Source organism: Ranitomeya imitator, chromosome 1 (assembly GCF_032444005.1).
Source record: "Ranitomeya imitator isolate aRanImi1 chromosome 1, aRanImi1.pri, whole genome shotgun sequence".
NCBI classification, from domain to species: Eukaryota; Metazoa; Chordata; class Amphibia; order Anura; family Dendrobatidae; genus Ranitomeya; species Ranitomeya imitator.
Window position 1 is genome coordinate 112,489,389 of NC_091282.1, and position 19,581 is coordinate 112,508,969.

Consider the following 19,581-nt stretch of genomic DNA (forward strand, 5'->3'; position numbering starts at 1 on the left):
CTGACCAAATACTGACCGTGTGACAGCAGCCTGAGGGAAATTCAACAGACATCCAAGACTGTGGGACATTTGGGACTAGAGATGAGCGGATGGATTAATGGGTCTCAGGTCCTGTGGTACCTGGCTGCTGTACAGGAGGCCGTGAATCTCTAACCTTAATGGAGGAAGTACGCAGCCCTCCGCAAAGCCCCGCTACGCAAGTGTGAACCCGGCCTTAGCCAGGGCTGGCGCAATGTCATCTGTGCGTCCTGCTCATCGCTAGTTGGGACCTCTGAATTTATTTTTTGTTCATTCATTCACAGTCAAAGCCTCCAGAACTTTCTCATCTTTATGTAGCTTCACTATATGACATCTGGCTTTTTGGTCTCTGTAAGGCCGTGTTCATATGTTGCAGAAGTACTGTGTTTTTGTTTTCTGAAGGTGTGCGCACCAAACTACACAATAACAATCGTCTATGGTTATTGCATTTTTGCTGCATTTTTTATGCCTTTTCCTCCTCATTCGATGTGTTTATTGTGCAGATGTGAAGCACAGATTTGAATGTGTTTTTTTAATTTTTCACTTTAAAAAGTTATTTCAGTTTTTTAAATGCGAATTTAAGGCTCCATATTGAAGATTGCAGAAAAAAAAGCACCAAAACTGCACAGTTCAGCAGTGTCATCAGACGCACAGGGGGCGAAGTTTTTATGAAATCACATCCACTTTTGCCTGAACAGTTAAACACAGTAGAATTTCTGTCCCAAAAAAGCATCAGAAAATATGCAGCATTTATGCTACATGTGAACATGGCATAATAGTCCAAGAAAAGTGGATGTGATTCCATGAAATCTCCACCCTTGGTGCATCGAAAGACGCTGCTGAACTCTACAGTTTTGGTGTATTTTTATCTATGGGATTCTATGTTGAGCCTGAAAAAAACACATGTAAAGAAAAATGCTGTTGCATTTTTCATCGCATAATTGAAACTCCCCATAAATAATCTGATGACTGCGTTGTGTAGGTCATTACAATTACAGGGACATCAAATATGTCCATGTGTTTTGCTGATTTGTGATTCTTATTATTTTTTAATAAAGGACATTAAAAAATTACATTATTGTAAGTGATTTTTTATTATTTTGTAGTAATTTTATAAGTAAAAAAGGTATTTTATTCTCCTTCTAGAATACAGAGTTATAAAAATACACTGTTATATACAATATATCTCCATGTCTCAGTATAATCTGCCTGTTAGGTTAGTGGCTGCAATTCAGATCGAGTATACAAAATTCTCCTAGAGACATCATCAGACCCTGTGGCTCTATAGCTTTACCTCCTACTTGCAATTATAGAGGTTGTCAGTTCAAATGATGGGGAGACTCACAAACACAAAAGAGAAAAATGACTTTTTTGCAATTGATTTTCATTATTTTTAGTAGTTTTATAGGAACAAAAAAACTAACTTTTTCTTCAACTGTAGAATGCAAATACATAGAAATACACTGTTATATGCAATGTTTCTCTATGTTTAATAGTATACCGTAATTTGCTTCTGGGTTCACTGACTGCAATACAGCTCAAGATTACCAAATTCTCCTATCTACATCATTGTGGGCTTTGGCTCATTGACAGAGATGCTGCCTGCGAGCATGAGCTCAAGTCTTGGGGAGAGTAGGTCACAAGAAAAGAATAGTATAATTTAATTTATGCAGTGAGCAGAGATATGTGGCCTCACACCTGGAGGAGGAGCTACAGAGCGACGTCGATGATGTCGGAGAGAGGTGAATATTAAAAGCCTTGATGTGGTGGGACTGAGCCCTCAAATCGGGACAATCCCCCTGAACCCAGGACAGTTGGGAGCTTTGCCTATGGCCACGCTTACACGTTTAGCATTTTGTCATTGTTTTATATCAGTATTTGTAAGCCAAAACCAGGAGTGGGTGATAAATACAGAAGTGGTGACGTGTTTCTATTACATTTTTCCTCTGATTGTTCCACTCCTGATCTGTGTGAAGGAGGCCTAATAGAAGCACGTCACCACGTCTGCTTTTTTCACCCACTCCTGATTTTGGCTTAGGCTACGTTCACACTTGCGTACCGGGGCTTCCTCTCTGAAGCTCCGCACACTTCCGCACTTCTTCCGTTCAGGTGCGCCTACTTCTGCATGCATCCTGCGTACCTATCTTTAACATTGGGTACGCAGGACATGCGGATGTATTTGGATGCGTTGTTTTGACTTGTTGTGTCCCTGTGCAATCGGCGCACGTCGAAACAACACATCCGCATGTCCTGCATAACCAATGTTAAAGATAGGTATGCAGCACGCATGCAGAAGTAGGCGGACCTAAACTGAAGAAGTGCGGAAGTAGACGGAGCTTCAGGGAGGAAGTACGCAGCCGTCCGCAAAGCCCCTAAGTACAAAGCCTAAATTGCCAATAAAGAATACATGATTTAGTTCAGTTTTTGTAGACTTACTTATAGGCTGTGTGCTCACAATGAGTTTTCACTGTAGGATTTAAATCTGCCCACTGTGCTTTTTTTTTTTTTTAAACTTAGCGTAAACTGACCTGCAGTGCATGTTCCAAACCTGCAACATGTCAATTTCTCTTGCAGGTATGCTGAGTGTAACGTGTGGATTTTGCCCATAGACATGCATAATATGCGGGAAATACGCAGGTAAAAAACGCACAAGCAGTTTTAGTACGTTTCTGCAGCATAAACGCATAAAAAGTGGATGTAATTTGCACATGACAGTATCAATAAAGTTTTCTCAAAGTCAAAAAGCATGAAGTATCACAAACAAAGCAGCTTTATTTAAAACATGACATTCCAAAAAGAGACGAAAAAATGCAGGGTAAAAAACGAGATTTAAAAGCATGTAAGAAAAACTACAAAATCATAAACTCAACAAAAGTTCATTGTGGCTTCAGGGTTAAAAGGTACAACTAACACCAGACCTAATATCCCCCTATAGTAGATGTACTATGATAGCGTACCTGAGCCCCTCTCCCTCTGAGGAGTACTGTTTGCACCATTCCAGTGTGAACGACTCTGTGGATTCATGATGTGATGTGCTCCACCTGATCACCGCCGTGTCCCAGCAGACAGTACACTCCTCTGCTTTAATCACTGGGGTAGAAGGAGCTGGACAAGAAATACATAGGAAACAAATAATATCAACATGCCCATAATGAGAATTATATATTCACTATAGTAGCAGTCAATTATTATTTCCATTTCCAATTCATTCTCTATTGTAACAGTTATGGTTACAGGGAACCGTTCATTAGGTTCATGTTGCCCAGATAATGGGCCAGGTGCAATTTCCTTTTTCTTTTTTCCACAAATGCTGCATAATTTCAGAGAAAATATACTTTTAAGAGCCGGTTGGGGTGTATAGGCAAAAGCCTGACCAGTCTTCTGAAGTATACCACAGAAAAAAAATATGGAAAAATATAATAGATTATCCCTCACAGGCATCTATTTCATGGACAGTTTAGTCATACGTATGCATTTTTTGGGGGATAGTGTTGGAAGCATGGATCAGGGCAGGCAGCAAAAAAACAAGATAAGGAAAACAAGCTAAGTCGTAACTGTAAAAGAAGCAGAAGCAACACAGACTGGCAACTACTGTACAGTGGCTTGCGAAAGTATTCACTCTCGTGGCATTTTGCGTGTTTTGCTACCTCACAACCTGGAATTTCACAGGATTTTTTTTGAGGGTTTGTATCAGGTCATGTAAAGAACAAGCCTACAACTGTGAACATTTGGTTTTCTTTTTATTGTGAAGCAAACAACAAATAGGAAAAAAATAAGTAAGTCGCTTTGGATAAGTCTCTTTGAGCTTTTCACATCTTGCCACTGGGATTTTTGCCCATTCCTCAAAGCAAAAACTGCTCCAGTCCCTTCAAGTTGGATGGTTTCCTCTGTTGAACAGCAATCTCCAAGTCTGACCACAGATTCTCACTTGGATTAAGGTCTGGGCTTGGACTAGGCCACTCCAAAACATTTATACACTTACTGATATACGCTTTGAGTGTTTTCTTTTGCAGTATGCTTTGGGTCATTATCTTGTTGGAAGGTAAACCTCAGTTCCAGGCTAAAATCACTGACAGACTGAAACAGGTTTTGCTCAAGAGTATCCCTGTAGTTGCACCATCCATCTAACCCTCGACTCGGACCATTTTACCTGTCCCTTCTGCCAAAAAAACATCCCCTCTGCATGATGCTGCCACCACTGTGTTTCACTGTGGGGATGGTGTTCTTGGGGCGATAAGCTGTTTTGGTTTGACGCCAGACATAGCATTTATAATGGTGGCAAAAAAAGTTCAATTTTGATCTAATCTGACCACAGCACCTTCCTCCATACATTTGAGGAGTCTTCCACATGTATTGTGGCAAACTCAAAACAAGTCTTACAATTTTTATGCGTAAGTAAAGGCTTTTTTCTGCCAACTCTTCCATAATGGCCACCTCTATGGAGTGTACGGCTTATTGTGTTTGAACGGACAGATACTCCAGTCTCAGCTTGGGAACTCTGCAGCTCCTTCAGGGTTACCTTAGGTCCCTGTGCTGCCTCTCTGATTAATAACCTCCTTGCCGGGCTGGGAGTTTTGGTGGGAGGTCCTCTCTTGGTAGGTTTGTTGTGGTCCCATGTTCTTTCTATGTGATGATAATGGATTTGATGGTGCTCTGGGGAATCATCAGAGATTATAATTTTTTTTATAACCCAACCTTGACTTGTACTTCTCAACAACTTTGCCCCTGACTGATTTGGAGATCTCCTTGGTCTTCATGGTGGTGTTTTCTTAGTGGTGCCTCTTGGATAATGGTGTTGCAGCCTCTGTGGCCTTTCAGAAAAGGTGTGTAATACTGACCATGTGACACTTAAGGTACCGTCACATTTAGCGACGCTGCAGCGATCTAGACAACGATGCCGATCACACAGACAGCTCTCCAGCGACCAACGATGCCGAAGTCCCTGGGTAACCAGGGTAAACATCGGGTTACTAAGCGCAGGGCCGCGCTTAGTAACCCGATGTTTACCCTGGTTACCAGTGTAAATGTAAAAAAAAAAAAAACACTACATACTTACATTCCGGTGTCTGTCGCGTCCCCCGGCGTTCTGCTTCCCTGCACTGTGTAAGCGCCAGCAGTAAAGCAGAGCGGTGACGTCACCGCTGTGCTCTGCTTTACGGCCAGCCGGCGCTGACACAGTGCAGGGAAGCAGAATGCCGGGGGACGTGACAGACACCGGAATGTAAGTATGTAGTTATGTAGTGTTTTTTTTTTTTTTTTTTTACATTTACACTGGTAACCAGGGTAAACATTGGGTTACTAAGCGCGGCCCTGCGCTTAGTAACCCGATGTTTACCCTGGTTACCAGTGAAGACATCGCTGGATCAGCGTCACACACGCCGATTCAGCGATGTCTGCGGGAGATCCAGCAACGAAATAAAGTTCTGGTCTTTCTGCTCTGACCAACGATGTCACAGCAGGATCCAGATCGCTGCTGCGTGTCAAACACAACGATATCGCTATCCAGGACGCTGCAACGTCACGGATCGCTAGCGATATCGTTGTTAAGTTGTTCAGTGTGAAGGTACCTTTAGATTGTATGCTGGCATTGACTGGAATCACGGGTTCTTGAAAGGCACTGATCCTTTAAAAGCTTTCATTAAAAAACTACTAAATGTACAGCGCATTCCAAATTATTATGCAAATGCTATTTTTCACTGATTTTCCTAAATGATTGATCCAAATGAGTCAGTTTAATGCTGAAATAATCAACTGTTAGGATAATTTTCATAAGTGTTTGATTCTGTGATCTATAGAGCCCTGAGACATAATAACATCCATGAGTTTATTTGAAAAACAAAAAAAATAACATCTTTATGACACTTAAATCCATTGACATAATTTGGAATGCGGTGTACATTAGAAGAAGGGCAGATGGAAGGAAATACGACTGCAGGACAGACTACATAGAGTTGGTTAGCAGTCTGTAACCATAGAGCCACATACTTCTCCATTGGGGCTGTATACACAAAGCCACAGGACATTATAAGTGAAAAATCTTTGCAAAGTTAATTCATTTAAATGCACTAGAGAAATAAAGAAATAAAGAAATGAATGTGAATGTGAGCATACCTTCTAAGATTTCAGAAAACATTGTGAGAACATACAAAATGTAACCTGGTAGGCTACCTGGATTAACTACAAATTGGATGTTTCACAAATATCATATTGAGAAATGTTAATAAATTATTATTAAAACACCTAGTTACAAAAATCATCAAGGCGCCACAAAAAATAAGAAAAGAAGGCAAATACCAAGTCTGTGTCTTGTACTCTACTACATGTCAATGTAGATCACTCTGGGAATGTCCATCATTTGCCAAATGAATGTGCTAAGCTCTGACACTACAACTACAGTATCTGATAAACAACAGTATCTGATGTGTTGAGTGAGTAAACAACAAAGGGCATTTGCCTCATATGTGTGGCTATATAACACCGAATAAAGTTATAAAGTATGACGTTTTATGGAATCTTGTACAGAGCCGTTGTAGGGGAAGTTATGCAGACATTTCTTTTATCATGGAATAGATGTTGGCAATGAGTTAATGGGGGTTTCCACACATGAGTTGTCCTCATGATACAATTGTGTTAAAGTCAGAATATCACAGAGCGGGATTATGTCTCAGGGCAACAAAACAAACAACCCTCAGGATGTAAAGTTATGTCTAGACAGGCAAAGGGGTCCCATACAGAAATACAGTTGTGTGAAAAAGTGTTTGCCCTCTTCCTGATTTCCTATTTTTTTTACATGTTTGTCACACTTACATGTTTCAGATCACCAAACAAATTTAAATATTAGACAAAGATAAAACAAGTAAACACAAAATGCAGTTCTTAAATGAAGGTCTTTTATTATTAAGGGATAAAGAAATACAAACCTACAGGGCCCTGTGTGAAAAAGTGATTGAAACCCCCCAACCCCCTTCAAACATAAATTAACTGTGGCTTATCACATATTTCGGAAGCTAAGTTCAAATTGTTAGAGTGATCAATGAGTGGAACAGGCTGCCACGAGAGGTGGCGAGTTCCAAGTGTTTAAGTTCAGTGATCTATAGAGCCCTGAGACACAATAACGTCCATGAGTGAAGTAGACCAAAAGTTAAACATCAAAACAAAATTAAGACTTTGGAGTGGCCTAGTTAAAGTCCTGACCTGCATCTGATTGAGATGCCGTGATGTGACCTGAAAAAGGCGGTTCATTCTCGAAAACCCTCCAATGTGGCTGAATTACAACAATTCTGCAAAGTACTGTGTCCAGTTTTGGGCACCGGTGCTCAGGAAGGATATAATGGAACTAGAGAGAGTACAAAGGAGGGCAACAAAATTAATAAAGGGGATGGGAGAACTACAATACCCAGATAGATTAGCGAAATTAGGATTATTTAGTCTAGAAAAAAGACGACTGAGGGGCGATCTAATAACCATGTATAAGTATATAAGGGGACAATACAAATATCTCGCTGAGGATCTGTTTATACCAAGGAAGGTGACGGGCACAAGGGGGCATTCTTTGCGTCTGGAGGAGAAAAGGTTTTTCCACCAACATAGAAGAGGATTCTTTACTGTTAGGGCAGTGAGAATCTGGAATTGCTTGCCTGAGGAGGTGGTGATGGCGAACTCAGTCGAGGGGTTCAAGAGAGGCCTGGATGTCTTCCTGGAGCAGAACAATATTGTATCATACAATTATTAGGTTCTGTAGAAGGACGTAGATCTGGGGATTTATTATGATGGAATATAGGCTGAACTGGATGGACAAATGTCTTTTTTCGGCCTTACTAACTATGTTACTATGTTACTATGTTACTATGAGTCCTCCAGAGTGTTGTAAAAGACTCATTGCCAGTTATTGCAAATGGTTGATTGCAGTTGCTGCTGCTAAGGGCCATCCAACCACTTATTAGGGCTAGGGAGCAACCACTTTTTTACACAGGGACTTGTAGGTTTGGATTTCTTTTTCCCTTCATTTAAAAACTGCATTTTGTGTTTACTTATGTTATCTTAGGCTAATATTTAAATTTGTTTGGTGATCTGAAACATTTAAGTGTGACAAACATGCAAAAGAATATGAAATCAGGAAGGGGGCAAACACTTTTTTACAGAACTGTATATTGATTTGACCATGCTAAACTGTGATTGAGTTGTACAGGATTACTTAATTTGTTTTGCTATGGACCTAAAAACTAACAGGCAGATATTTGTTAACAGAGGCAACTACCAGCCTATACTACTAGGCACCGGCTTAGAGCAGTGAGCAACCACTCCTGCCAGCAATTCAGCTACTCCATGTCAGCAGAGCATACTTTTTTATTCCAGGCTGCCCTGTTGACCGGCCGTAACTGCTTGACAGTCAGAAGACCGCCGGCAGTTATGGGGAGCAAGCCGTCAATCAGCATGACATCAGCAGTCATGCCTCATCAACATATCAGGGCAAAGGAGAAGTCGCCGATCTCTTGATGTGATGTCAGCGGTAACTGCTGCAACAACAGGCAAGTAATTAGTAAAAATAACTTGTCCTAAGTAACCCCTTTAAAGCCTCCATACACATTAAACTAATGTTGATGGAACCAACCAATATTGATGGGTTTGGCTAACAGTCTAATGTGTAAGGGGCCCTACCTCTTCCTGACAGCTGATGTTGGGGGAGATAAGGATCTGGCCAATTTCAAACTGCCAATTCTTTGGTTCATTAGAAATAAGCCATCAGACCAAGCGCGTGTATGGGAGAGAGGTGCTGTTACCTATCTGATGTGTATGGAGGCTTATGGGTTAAAAAAAAGAAAAATTGTCCTATACTGCCCTGGTAAAGTAGCTGTATATAAAGCTCATTAACTGTGTGATAAGGTTTGGTGCATTGTTGCTTTTGGAGGCACGCTTGCAGGTATGAACAGAATGCCAGTAAAAAAATGGCAAACACTATTATGAAAACCAAGTAGACCCTACTATTACAGTCAATAGAGTCCATCAGGTGCCACAGATGTATGTCTTGTGACAGGTCTGACACTGAAATAAAGTATGGTAGCCCTCTGAAAAAATTATGTTTAGAGTTGTTATTTTTGTAATTCTTGCTATTACACTTCAGTTAGTATCATTTTTGGTCTTTGGTCATGGTAACAATCGAAAATCAACTATCAAGGCTAAATGGGGTTGTTTTTGCTAGACCAAAGCATGCTGTGTTATGTGGTGGAATGGTCCAAATGGTTCAACTACTATCCAGTGGCCAAAAAAAATCTATCTTAATTTAGAGTTAAGCGAATATGTTTGATTCCCTCTTATTCAGCAAGCTATAGCGCTTACCGAATAAGCTGCAGAGGGAACCTGGCTTCCTGGATCGCGATCAGCTGATCGGCGCCTCAGCTGCATGTGTTGTGGCTGTGTCACAGACACAGCATATGCATGGAGAGCCCAACAAACAGGCTGCCCATGCATGTGATATGACTGTGACACAGCCACGACACATGCAGCTGCGGAGCTGATCAGCCAATCAGGAAGCCGGGTTCCCTCTGCAGCTTATTCAGCAAGCGCTATAGCTTGCCGAATAAGAGGGAACCAAACATATTCGCTCAACTCTATTCTTAATATGTGTATAACTGACATGTATAACTGACACATGTGCACTATTTGTTACAGTGTATTAGGTCTCTGTCACGGGTTTACCAAAACAGAGAGGAGCCAGAAGACCGCAACTGTTATGACCTAGTGGTCAGGACAATAATGGACCTGGTGGTTAAGAGCACACGGAATGACCTGATAGTTACTGAAAATAAAGGACGAGCTCTGGCACGTGGGAACTCTGCTGACCGCAATCCCTAATCCTATCACACACACTAGAAATAGCCGTGGATTGCTCCTAATGCTCCCTATGCAACTCGGCACAGCCTAAGGAACTAGCTAGCCCTGAAGATAGAAAAATAAAGCCTACCTTGCCTCAGAGAAATTCCCCAAAGGAAAAGGCAGCCCCCCACATATAATGACTGTGAGTAAAGATGAAAATACAAACACAGATGAAATAGATTTAGCAAAGTGAGGCCCGACTTACTGAACAGACTGAGGATAGGAAAGGTTGCTTTGCGGTCAGCACAAAAACCTACAAAAAGACCACGCAGAGGGCGCAAAAAGACCCTCCGCACCGACTCACGGTGCGGAGGCGCTCCCTCTGCGTCCCAGAGCTTCCAGCAAGCAAGACAACAATAAAAATAGCAAGCTGGACAGAAAAATAGCAAACCAAAGAAAGACAAGCAGGAACTTAGCTTCTGCTGGGAAGACAGGTCACCCGAACGATCCAGGAGTGAACTAGACCAATACTGGAACATTGACAGGTGGCATGGAGCAAAGATCTAAGTGGAGTTAAATAGAGCAGCCAGCTAACGAATTAACCTCGTCACCTGTGGAAGGAAACTCAGAAACACCCACCAGAGGAAGTCCATGGACAGAACCAGCCGAAGTACCATTCATAACCACAGGAGGGAGCCCGACAACAGAATTCACAATAGTACCCCCCCCCTTGAGGAGGGGTCACCGAACCCTCACCAGAGCCCCCAAGCCGACCAGGATGAGCCAAATGAAAGGCACGAACCAGATCGGCAGCATGAACATCAGAGGCAAAAACCCAGGAATTATCTTCCTGACCATAACCCTTCCACTTGACCAGGTACTGGAGTTTCCGTCTCGAAATACGAGAATCCAAAATCTTCTCCACCACATACTCCAACTCCAACAACCAACACCGGGGCAGGAGGATCAACGGATGGAACCACAGGCGCCACGTATCTCCGCAATAACGACCTATGGAACACATTATGGATGGCAAAAGAAGCAGGAAGGGCCAAACGAAATGACACAGGATTGATAACTTCAGAAATCTTATACGGACCGATGAAACGAGGCTTAAACTTAGGAGAGGAAACTTTCATAGGAACATAACGAGACGACAACCAAACCAAATCCCCAACACGAAGTCGGGGACCCACACAGCGCCGGCGGTTAGCGAAACATTGAGCCTTCTCCTGGGACAATGTCAAATTGTCCACCACATGAGTCCAAATCTGCTGCAACCTATCCACCACAGTATCTACACCAGGACAGTCCGAAGACTCAACCTGCCCTGAAGAGAAACGAGGATGGAAACCAGAATTGCAGAAAAACGGCGAAACCAAAGTAGCCGAGCTGGCCCGATTATTAAGGGCGAACTCAGCCAAAGGCAAAAAGGACACCCAATCATCCTGATCAGCAGAAACAAAGCATCTCAGATATGTTTCCAATGTTTGATTAGTTCGTTCGGTTTGGCCATTTGTCTGAGGATGGAAAGCCGAGGAAAAAGACAAATCAATGCCCATCCTAGCACAAAAGGATCGCCAAAACCTCGAAACAAACTGGGAACCTCTGTCAGAAACGATGTTCTCCGGGATACCATGTAAACGAACCACATGCTGGAAAAATAATGGCACCAAATCAGAGGAGGAAGGCAATTTAGACAAAGGTACCAAATGGACCATCTTAGAAAAGCGATCACAAACCACCCAAATGACCGACATCTTTTGAGAGACGGGGAGATCCGCAATAAAATCCATAGAAATATGCGTCCAGGGCCTCCTCAGGATCGGCAAGGGCAAAAGCAACCCACTGGCACGAGAACAGCAGGGCTTAGCCCGAGCACAAGTCCCACAGGACTGCACAAAAGAACGCACATCCCGTGACAAAGACGGCCACCAAAAGGATCTACCCACCAAATCTCTGGTACCAAAGATTCCAGGATGCCCAGCCAACACTGAACAATGAATCTCAGAGATAACTCTACTAGTCCATCTATCAGGGACAAACAGTTTCTCCACTGGGCAACGGTCAGGTCTATCAGCCTGAAATTTTTGCAGCACCCGCCGCAAATCAGGGGAGATGGCAGACAAAATTACCCCCTCTTTGAGAATACCCGCCGGCTCAGGAACACCCGGCCTTCACATTCTTAGAGCCCGGAAGGTACGAAACCACAAAATCAAAACGGGAGAAAAATAACGACCATCGAGCCTGTCTCGGATTCAAACGTTTGGCAGACTCAAGATAAGTCAAATTCTTGTGATCTGTCAAGACCACCACGCGATGCTTGGCTCCTTCAAGCCAATGACGCCACTCCTCGAATGCCCACTTCATGGCCAACAACTCTCGATTACCAACATCATAATTACGCTCAGCAGGCGAAAACTTTCTAGAAAAGAAAGCACATGGCTTCATCACCGAGCCATCAGAACTTCTTTGCGACAAAACAGCCCCTGCTCCAATCTCAGAAGCATCAACCTCAACCTGAAACGGGAGCGAAACATCTGGCTGGCACAACACAGGGGCAGAAGAAAAACGACGCTTCAACTCCTGAAAAGCCTCTACAGCTGCAGAAGACCAATTGACCACATCAGCACCCTTCTTGGTCAAATCAGTCAACGGTTTAGCAACACTAGAAAAATTACCGATGAAGCGCCGATAAAAATTAGCAAAGCCCAGGAACTTTTGCAGGCTCTTCACAGATGTCGGCTGAGTCCAATCGTAAATGGCCTGGACTTTAACAGGGTCCATCTCGATAGTAGAAGGGGAAAAAATGAACCCCAAAAATGAAACCTTCTGAACTCCAAAGAGACACTTTGACCCCTTCACAAACAAGGAATTCGCACGAAGGACCTGGAACACCATTCTGACCTGCTTCACATGAGACTCCCAATCATCCGAAAAGACCAAAATATCATCCAAATACACAATCAGGAATTTATCCAGGTACTCTCGGAAGATGTCATGCATAAAGGACTGAAATACTGATGGAGCATTGGAAAGCCCGAATGGCATAACCAGGTACTCAAAATGGCCCTCGGGCGTATTAAATGCTGTTTTCCATTCATCGCCCTGTTTAATACGCACAAGATTATACGCCCCTCGAAGATCTATCTTGGTGAACCAACTAGCCTCTTTCATACGAGCAAACAAATCAGACAGCAACGGCAAAGGATACTGAAATTTGACTGTAATTTTATTAAGAAGGCGGTAATCAATACAAGGTCTCAAAGAACCATCCTTCTTGGCCACAAAAAAGAACCCTGCTCCTAACGGTGATGACGACGGGCGAATATGGCCTTTCTCCAAGGATTCCTTTATATAACTCCACATAGCGGCGTGTTCTGGCACAGATAAATTGAACAATCGGCCCTTAGGAAACTTACTACCAGGAATCAAATTAATTGCACAATCGCAATCCATATGAGGAGGTAGGGCACTGGCTTTGGGCTCATCAAATACATCCCGATAATCCGACTAAAACTCTGGAACTTCAGAAGGAGTGGAAGACGAAATAGACAAAAATGGAACATCACCATGTACCCCCTGGCAACCCCAGCTGGACACAGACATAGATTTCCAGTCCAATACTGGATTATGAACCTGTAGCCATGGCAACCCCAAAACGACCACATCATGCAGATTATGTAACACCAGAAAGCGGATATCCTCCTGATGTGCAGGAGCCATGGACATGGTCAATTGGGTCCAGTACTGAGGCTTATTCTTGGCCAAAGGCGTAGCATCAATTCCTCTCAATGGAATAGGATACTGCAAGGGCTCCAAGAAAAAACCACAGCGCCTATCATACTCCAAGTCCATCAAATTCAGGGCAGCGCCTGAGTCCACAAATGCCATAACAAAATAGGATGACAAAGAGCAAATCAGAGTAACGGACAATAGAAATTTAGACTGTCCCATGCCAATGGTGGCAGACCTAGCGAACCGCTTAGTGCGCTTAGGACAATCGGAGATAGCATGAGTGGAATCACCACAGTAAAAACATAGCCCATTCCGACGTCTGTGTTCTTGCCGTTCAGCTCTGGTCAAAGTCCTATCACATTGCATAGGCTCAGGCCCATGCTCAGATAGTACCGCCAAATGGTGCACAGCTTTACGCTCACGCAAGCGTCGATCGATCTGAATGGCCAAAGACAGACTCATTCAGACCAGCAGGCATGGGAAATCCCACCATGACATCCTTAAGGGCTTCAGAGAGACCCTTTCTGAAGATTGCTGCCAGGGCACATTCATTCCACTGAGTGAGCACAGACCACTTTCTAAACTTCTGACAATATATCTCCGCTTCATCCTGACCCTGACACAGAGCCAGCAAGATTTTCTCTGCCTGATCCACTGAATTAGGTTCGTCATAAAGCAATCCAAGCGCCAGGAAAAACGCATCAACATCACGCAATGCCGGATCTCCTGGCGCAAGGGAAAATGCCCAGTCTTGAGGGTCACCACGTAACAAAGAAATAATGATCTTTACTTGTTGAACAGGGTCACCTGAGGAGCGAGGTTTCAAGGCAAGAAACAATTTACAATTATTTTTGAAATTCAAGAACTTGGATCTATCACCAAAAAACAAATCAGGAATTGGAATCCTAGGCTCTGACATCGGATTCTGAACCACAAAATCTTGAATGTTTTGTATCCTTGTAGTGAGATTATCCATCCAAGAGGACAGACCTTGAATGTCCATGTTTACACCTGTGTCCTGAACCACCCAGAGGTAAAGGGGAAAAGAGACAAAACACACTGCAAAGAAAAAAAAATGGTCTCAGAACTTCTCTTATCCCTCTATTGAGATGCATTAGTACTTTGGGCCACCTGTACTGTTATGACCTGGTGGTCAGGACAATAATGGACCTGGTGGTTAAGAGCACACGGAATGACCTGATAGTTACTGAAAATAAAGGACGAGCTCTGGGACGTGGGAACTCTGATGACCGCAATCCCTAATCCTATCACACACACTAGAAATAGCCGTGGACTGCTCCTAACGCTCCCTATGCAACTCGGCACAGCCTAAGGAACTAGCTAGCCCTGAAGATAGAAAAATAAAGCCTACCTTGCCTCAGAGAAATTCCCCAGAGGAAAAGGCAGCCCCCCACATATAATGACTGTGAGTAAAGATGAAAATACAAACACAGAGATGAAATAGATTTAGCAAAGTGAGGCCCGACTTACTGAACAGACTGAGGATAGGAAAGGTTGCTTTGCGGTCAGCACAAAAACCTACAAAAAGACCACGCAGAGGGCGCAAAAAGACCCTCCGCACCAACTCACGGTGCGGAGGCGCTCCCTCTGCGTCCCAGAGCTTCCAGCAAGCAAGACAACAATAAAAATAGCAAGCTGGACAGAAAAATAGCAAACCAAAGAAAGACAAGCAGGAACTTAGCTTCTGCTGGGAAGACAGGTCACCAGAACGATCCAGGAGTGAACTAGACCAATACTGGAACATTGACAGGTGGCATGGAGCAAAGATCTAAGTGGAGTTAAATAGAGCAGCCAGCTAACGAATTAACCTCGTCACCTGTGGAAGGAAACTCAGAAACACCCACCAGAGGAAGTCCATGGACAGAACCAGCCGAAGTACCATTCATGACCACAGGAGGGAGCCCGACAACAGAATTCACAACACGCAACGTCTGATTTCTCCTACTCCTGCACTGATTAGAAGCACTTCACCTTCACTTCACCTTCATATTAAATGGTGTAAATTTGTTTAGCAGTGCAAGGGTTAATCTGCTCAGTTGAGAGCTGCTGGTGCATTAAGGCTCTCAGCTGTGCACTGTTAGCCACTCCCATCTCCTATATAAACTAGGCCCTGGCTAGCACTAATTATCAAAGTTAGCTCATGTTGCATGGCTGGAGGTTGTTGTTGGTGGTGGTTGTTAGAGTAGGCATTTGGTGGATTTATCTGTGATTGTTGCTATGTTTTGAGTGTGTGATAATTCCCCTTCTTCATCTACTTTGATTTAACGCTATCCTCCACTCCTCAATGTTTTCCTCATTTATGTGTCCCTAACGTTAGGGACAAGGAACGAGCCACTTATCCTTTAACACCTGACAACAGAGTCATGACAGTCTCCCTCTTGTAATGAGGTATGCAGTGATGAAAGGGAACAGGTGAGTAACTGCCCTCGTTCCAAAACCAAATACATGTGCGTGTGTGTGTGCACTGTGCAGCTGTTAAAAATGTTTATCAATATTCTATCAGGGTTGTTGCCTCATTAAGAAATTTGAAGCGATATGAGACTGCAAGTGCATTGGGACGTGATGATAAACTTCCATTGCCTCGGCCGCTCCGCTCCTTTCTCCACCTGTTGATTGGCAGATAATTAGCACTGCTGCGTCATGCGTGATTCCATACAGCAGGGCTAATTGTCAACCAGCTAGTGGAGGGTGGCATATGCATTCGCCTTGGAGGGGAAGTTACTGATAAGGCTTAAAGAGAACCTATCTAAATAAGACATGAAAACCTTTAAATGAAACCCATCGCACTGGTGAATGCCCAGTACCACCTGGGATATCTGTTGGTATTACAAATGACATTTTTTTACCACTGATTTTCCTCTTAAATTTACCAATATTAGCAGCTTTCTTTCTTGAAACATGAGAAATTTATTTCCTAATCCTTGGAATCTGCATTAGTGCCCAGGGTATATATGAAAATCTTCACTTGCTGCCGATTATTGGCCAGATAGGTTGTGTCCACAATATTTCTACTAAAGACTTGGTTTTCATTTACAGAGCGACACAGGAAACTGGCATCGGTTACATCCTTCATGTCTGACTGCGCTGTCTTAAATGTGATTATCAAGTGTAACTGGAGAAATGCAGAACTATGCCACAAATGTAGGGTGATAAGATGTTGGACTGAAAGGCCAGATGAAGGACAATCGAGAAGACATGTAAGAAAGCCCCTTCCTTCCCCCCCCCCCCCAAAAAAAAATAAAAAATGCAATTCTGCAATTGTTTTGCTTTTACAGCATTCATTGTGCAGTGACAATGACCTGGCAATAAGAGCCTCTGGGTCAGTATGATTACGGCAACAGCAAACTTGTGTGATTTTTTTTTTTTAAGTGGTGAAAAAAATTTGTAAAAAAAAAAACAACATTTTGATGGTGTTGATGTTTTTCGAGATACATAATAATTAAATTTTTTGGTTGATAGAGCTATGTGCTTGTTTTTTTTTTAACCCTGAGCAGACTTATGTATTTTGGGGTAGATTCAACAATTTTCATTGCTTCTTCATGCATTTTTTGCAGTGTTTTGGAGACCGCCAAAAAAATTGTAGTTCTGGTGCTTCAATGTTTTTCCGTTACGTTTACCAGTCAGGTTAATTAACTTTACATTTTGATAGACAGGACTTTTTCGGATGTGGAGATACAAAATGTTTTTTTTTTTAATTTACTTATTTCTTTATTTTAAATTGGTAACGGGGGTGTTTAGAATTTGTTATGTGATTTTATATTTTTAGAAGCTACTTTTTTACTTTATTTGTTAGTCTTCTAAAGGGACTTCAAAGTGGGATCATCTGATCGCTTGTACGATATACTACAATATTACAGTATTGCAGTACATATTGAAAATCGCGATCTCCTATGAAGGCCAAGGCAACCATTTGCACCCTGCATTCATATTGTGGGGGACCTATGGGTGCTTAGGACAGCATGCCACTCTAGCCGCTAGCTGTAAATGCCAGCATTTAAAGTGTTAATAGCAGCGGATGGAGTTCAGCTGCACTCACTGCTGTTAGCCATCATCTTACGGAAATGATGCAAGCTCTGTTTTTGAGTTGCTTCAAAGACGTGGAACCCGACATATGAAGTATCAATACGTTATATGTCGGGAAGGGGTTAAAGTGAGTAGTACCGTCGAATTCTGATGTATAATCTATGATTGTAGATTGTAAGCCAAAGTACACTGTCTGCCACATATTCTCACTCAGCACCTCACTAGGAATAGCACGACGGTCACATAACACCCACACTTGATTGCTATTTGAGCCCCTCAGCCTTGAATTACTCACAGTGTGTTCACCTTAAAGAAGTTGTCCACTACTTGGAGAACGCCTCGTCATACCCCTTGCTTGGCCCCGATAATATAAAACAGCTTATACTCTTCTCCCTTGCCGGCGCCGTTCCTCAAGTGTCAGTGTTAGGTCTCCCCATGGCTCATGTGCGATTGTTGTGACACATGACCCCAGCGCTCAATCAGCGCTGGCGCCACTGTCTCTGCCTTCGGACAAATTGAACATGAAGAGGAAGTCAGAAATCAGCTGCAGCCCAGACTTCCTCTTCATGTTCAACTTGTCCAAAGGCGGGGACAGTGATGCCAGCGCTGATTGAGCACCGGGCATCATGTGTCATACAACCACACGGATGCCCCTGGGAGAGCGAGCACCAACACTGCGGGAATGGCGCCAGCACCAGAGGTGAGGATAGGCTATTTTTTATATCAGGGCCAAGCGGGGGGAATGAGAAGGAGATGTCCAAGTAGTGGACAACCCCTTTAAGCTGTTTGTATGTTCTAGTTATATATAGCTGAACCCTTCAGTCAAGTTATGAAGATTTGATGGGACATGGGACAGATATCACCGCAAGGACACTGGTATGTTCTAGACAAATCTTTTTGAGCCATGAAATAACTAATAGTGAAGAACTTCAACCAATGCACGATTACCTAAGAAACATTTAGATAACTGTTCCGTGCAAAAACCAGAGGAACTAAAAAAAAACATATGAAGACATAAAGCAGAGTGCTATAAATTCCTGTTAGTATAGGGTTGTCATGGAGAAGTTTTACTAGTCTATAACTTACAGTAAGGGCTCCTTCACACCTCAGTGATTTTTCTCATACGCAAAAATTGGTCCGAGTGTCATCAATGTTTTTGATCACAGTTTCATCAGCGTTTTTGATCAGTGTCAGTTTTTAAAATCAGAGTTTGGTCAGAGTTTCATCAGTTTTTCTCAGATGAAAAAAAAACAACAATTTTGAGGTTTCTGAAGCTTCTCCTATGAAACACTCCGTGAAAAATGTCCAACACACAGATGGCGTTCTAGTGGTGTCTGATTTTTTACATCGATCGATAAACTTACAGTGTCAAGTTTGATGTCTCTATGTTTTTGTGCCAAAGGCTTGAAAAAGGATATCACATCCGAAACGTTGCCACGCCGTTTGGGCAATAAAGTCCACTTTCTTTCATTTTGTTGTGCTGTTTTCCTTTTTTCATCTATCCATCTATCTATCTATATATATATTGTGATGTAGCGATGTCCTTGCTGTGCAGTGAATAGGCAGTGACCCATATAAAGTTCAAAGTCTTGTTTATTACACAGCATACTCACAAACCGGAAAAGAAAGCAAACAAGTCCTTCAGTATGCAGCCGGGAAAAAAATAACAACAGTCCATAGTCCGCTGCCGTGAGCATGTTACACCCCCGTGTACGCTGGGGTGTCTGGCTTTTCAGGCTCTGCCTGGCCCATGTTTCTCCACACGGAAGGAGCTTTGCACAAGCCTCCTGCAAGGTCTGACTCCCAGACCAGACTGACACACCCAAACTCTCTTGCTGGTTTTTTTTTTTCTATCCTCCAGATTCTATGGCCATGGGCCACTATAAGATCTGGGCTGGAGGAAACGGACCGGCCCCACTACCATCCTGCAGTCCGTTTCAAAATAAAAGCCCATACCAGGTTTTCCTG

General features: G+C 42.9%; 1 protein-coding gene across 1 annotated transcript in view; it reads right to left on the reverse strand.

Annotated features, from left to right (window-relative positions):
• The window catches only part of CMYA5 (cardiomyopathy associated 5), a 118,237-nt gene that overhangs the window by 18,071 nt on the left and 80,585 nt on the right, over positions 1-19,581 (reverse strand). Inside the window, exon 10 of the mRNA XM_069749807.1 lies at positions 2,976-3,123. Within this exon, the coding sequence (XP_069605908.1) occupies positions 2,976-3,123 (148 nt within the window). The remainder of the gene's footprint in view (positions 1-2,975; positions 3,124-19,581) is intronic.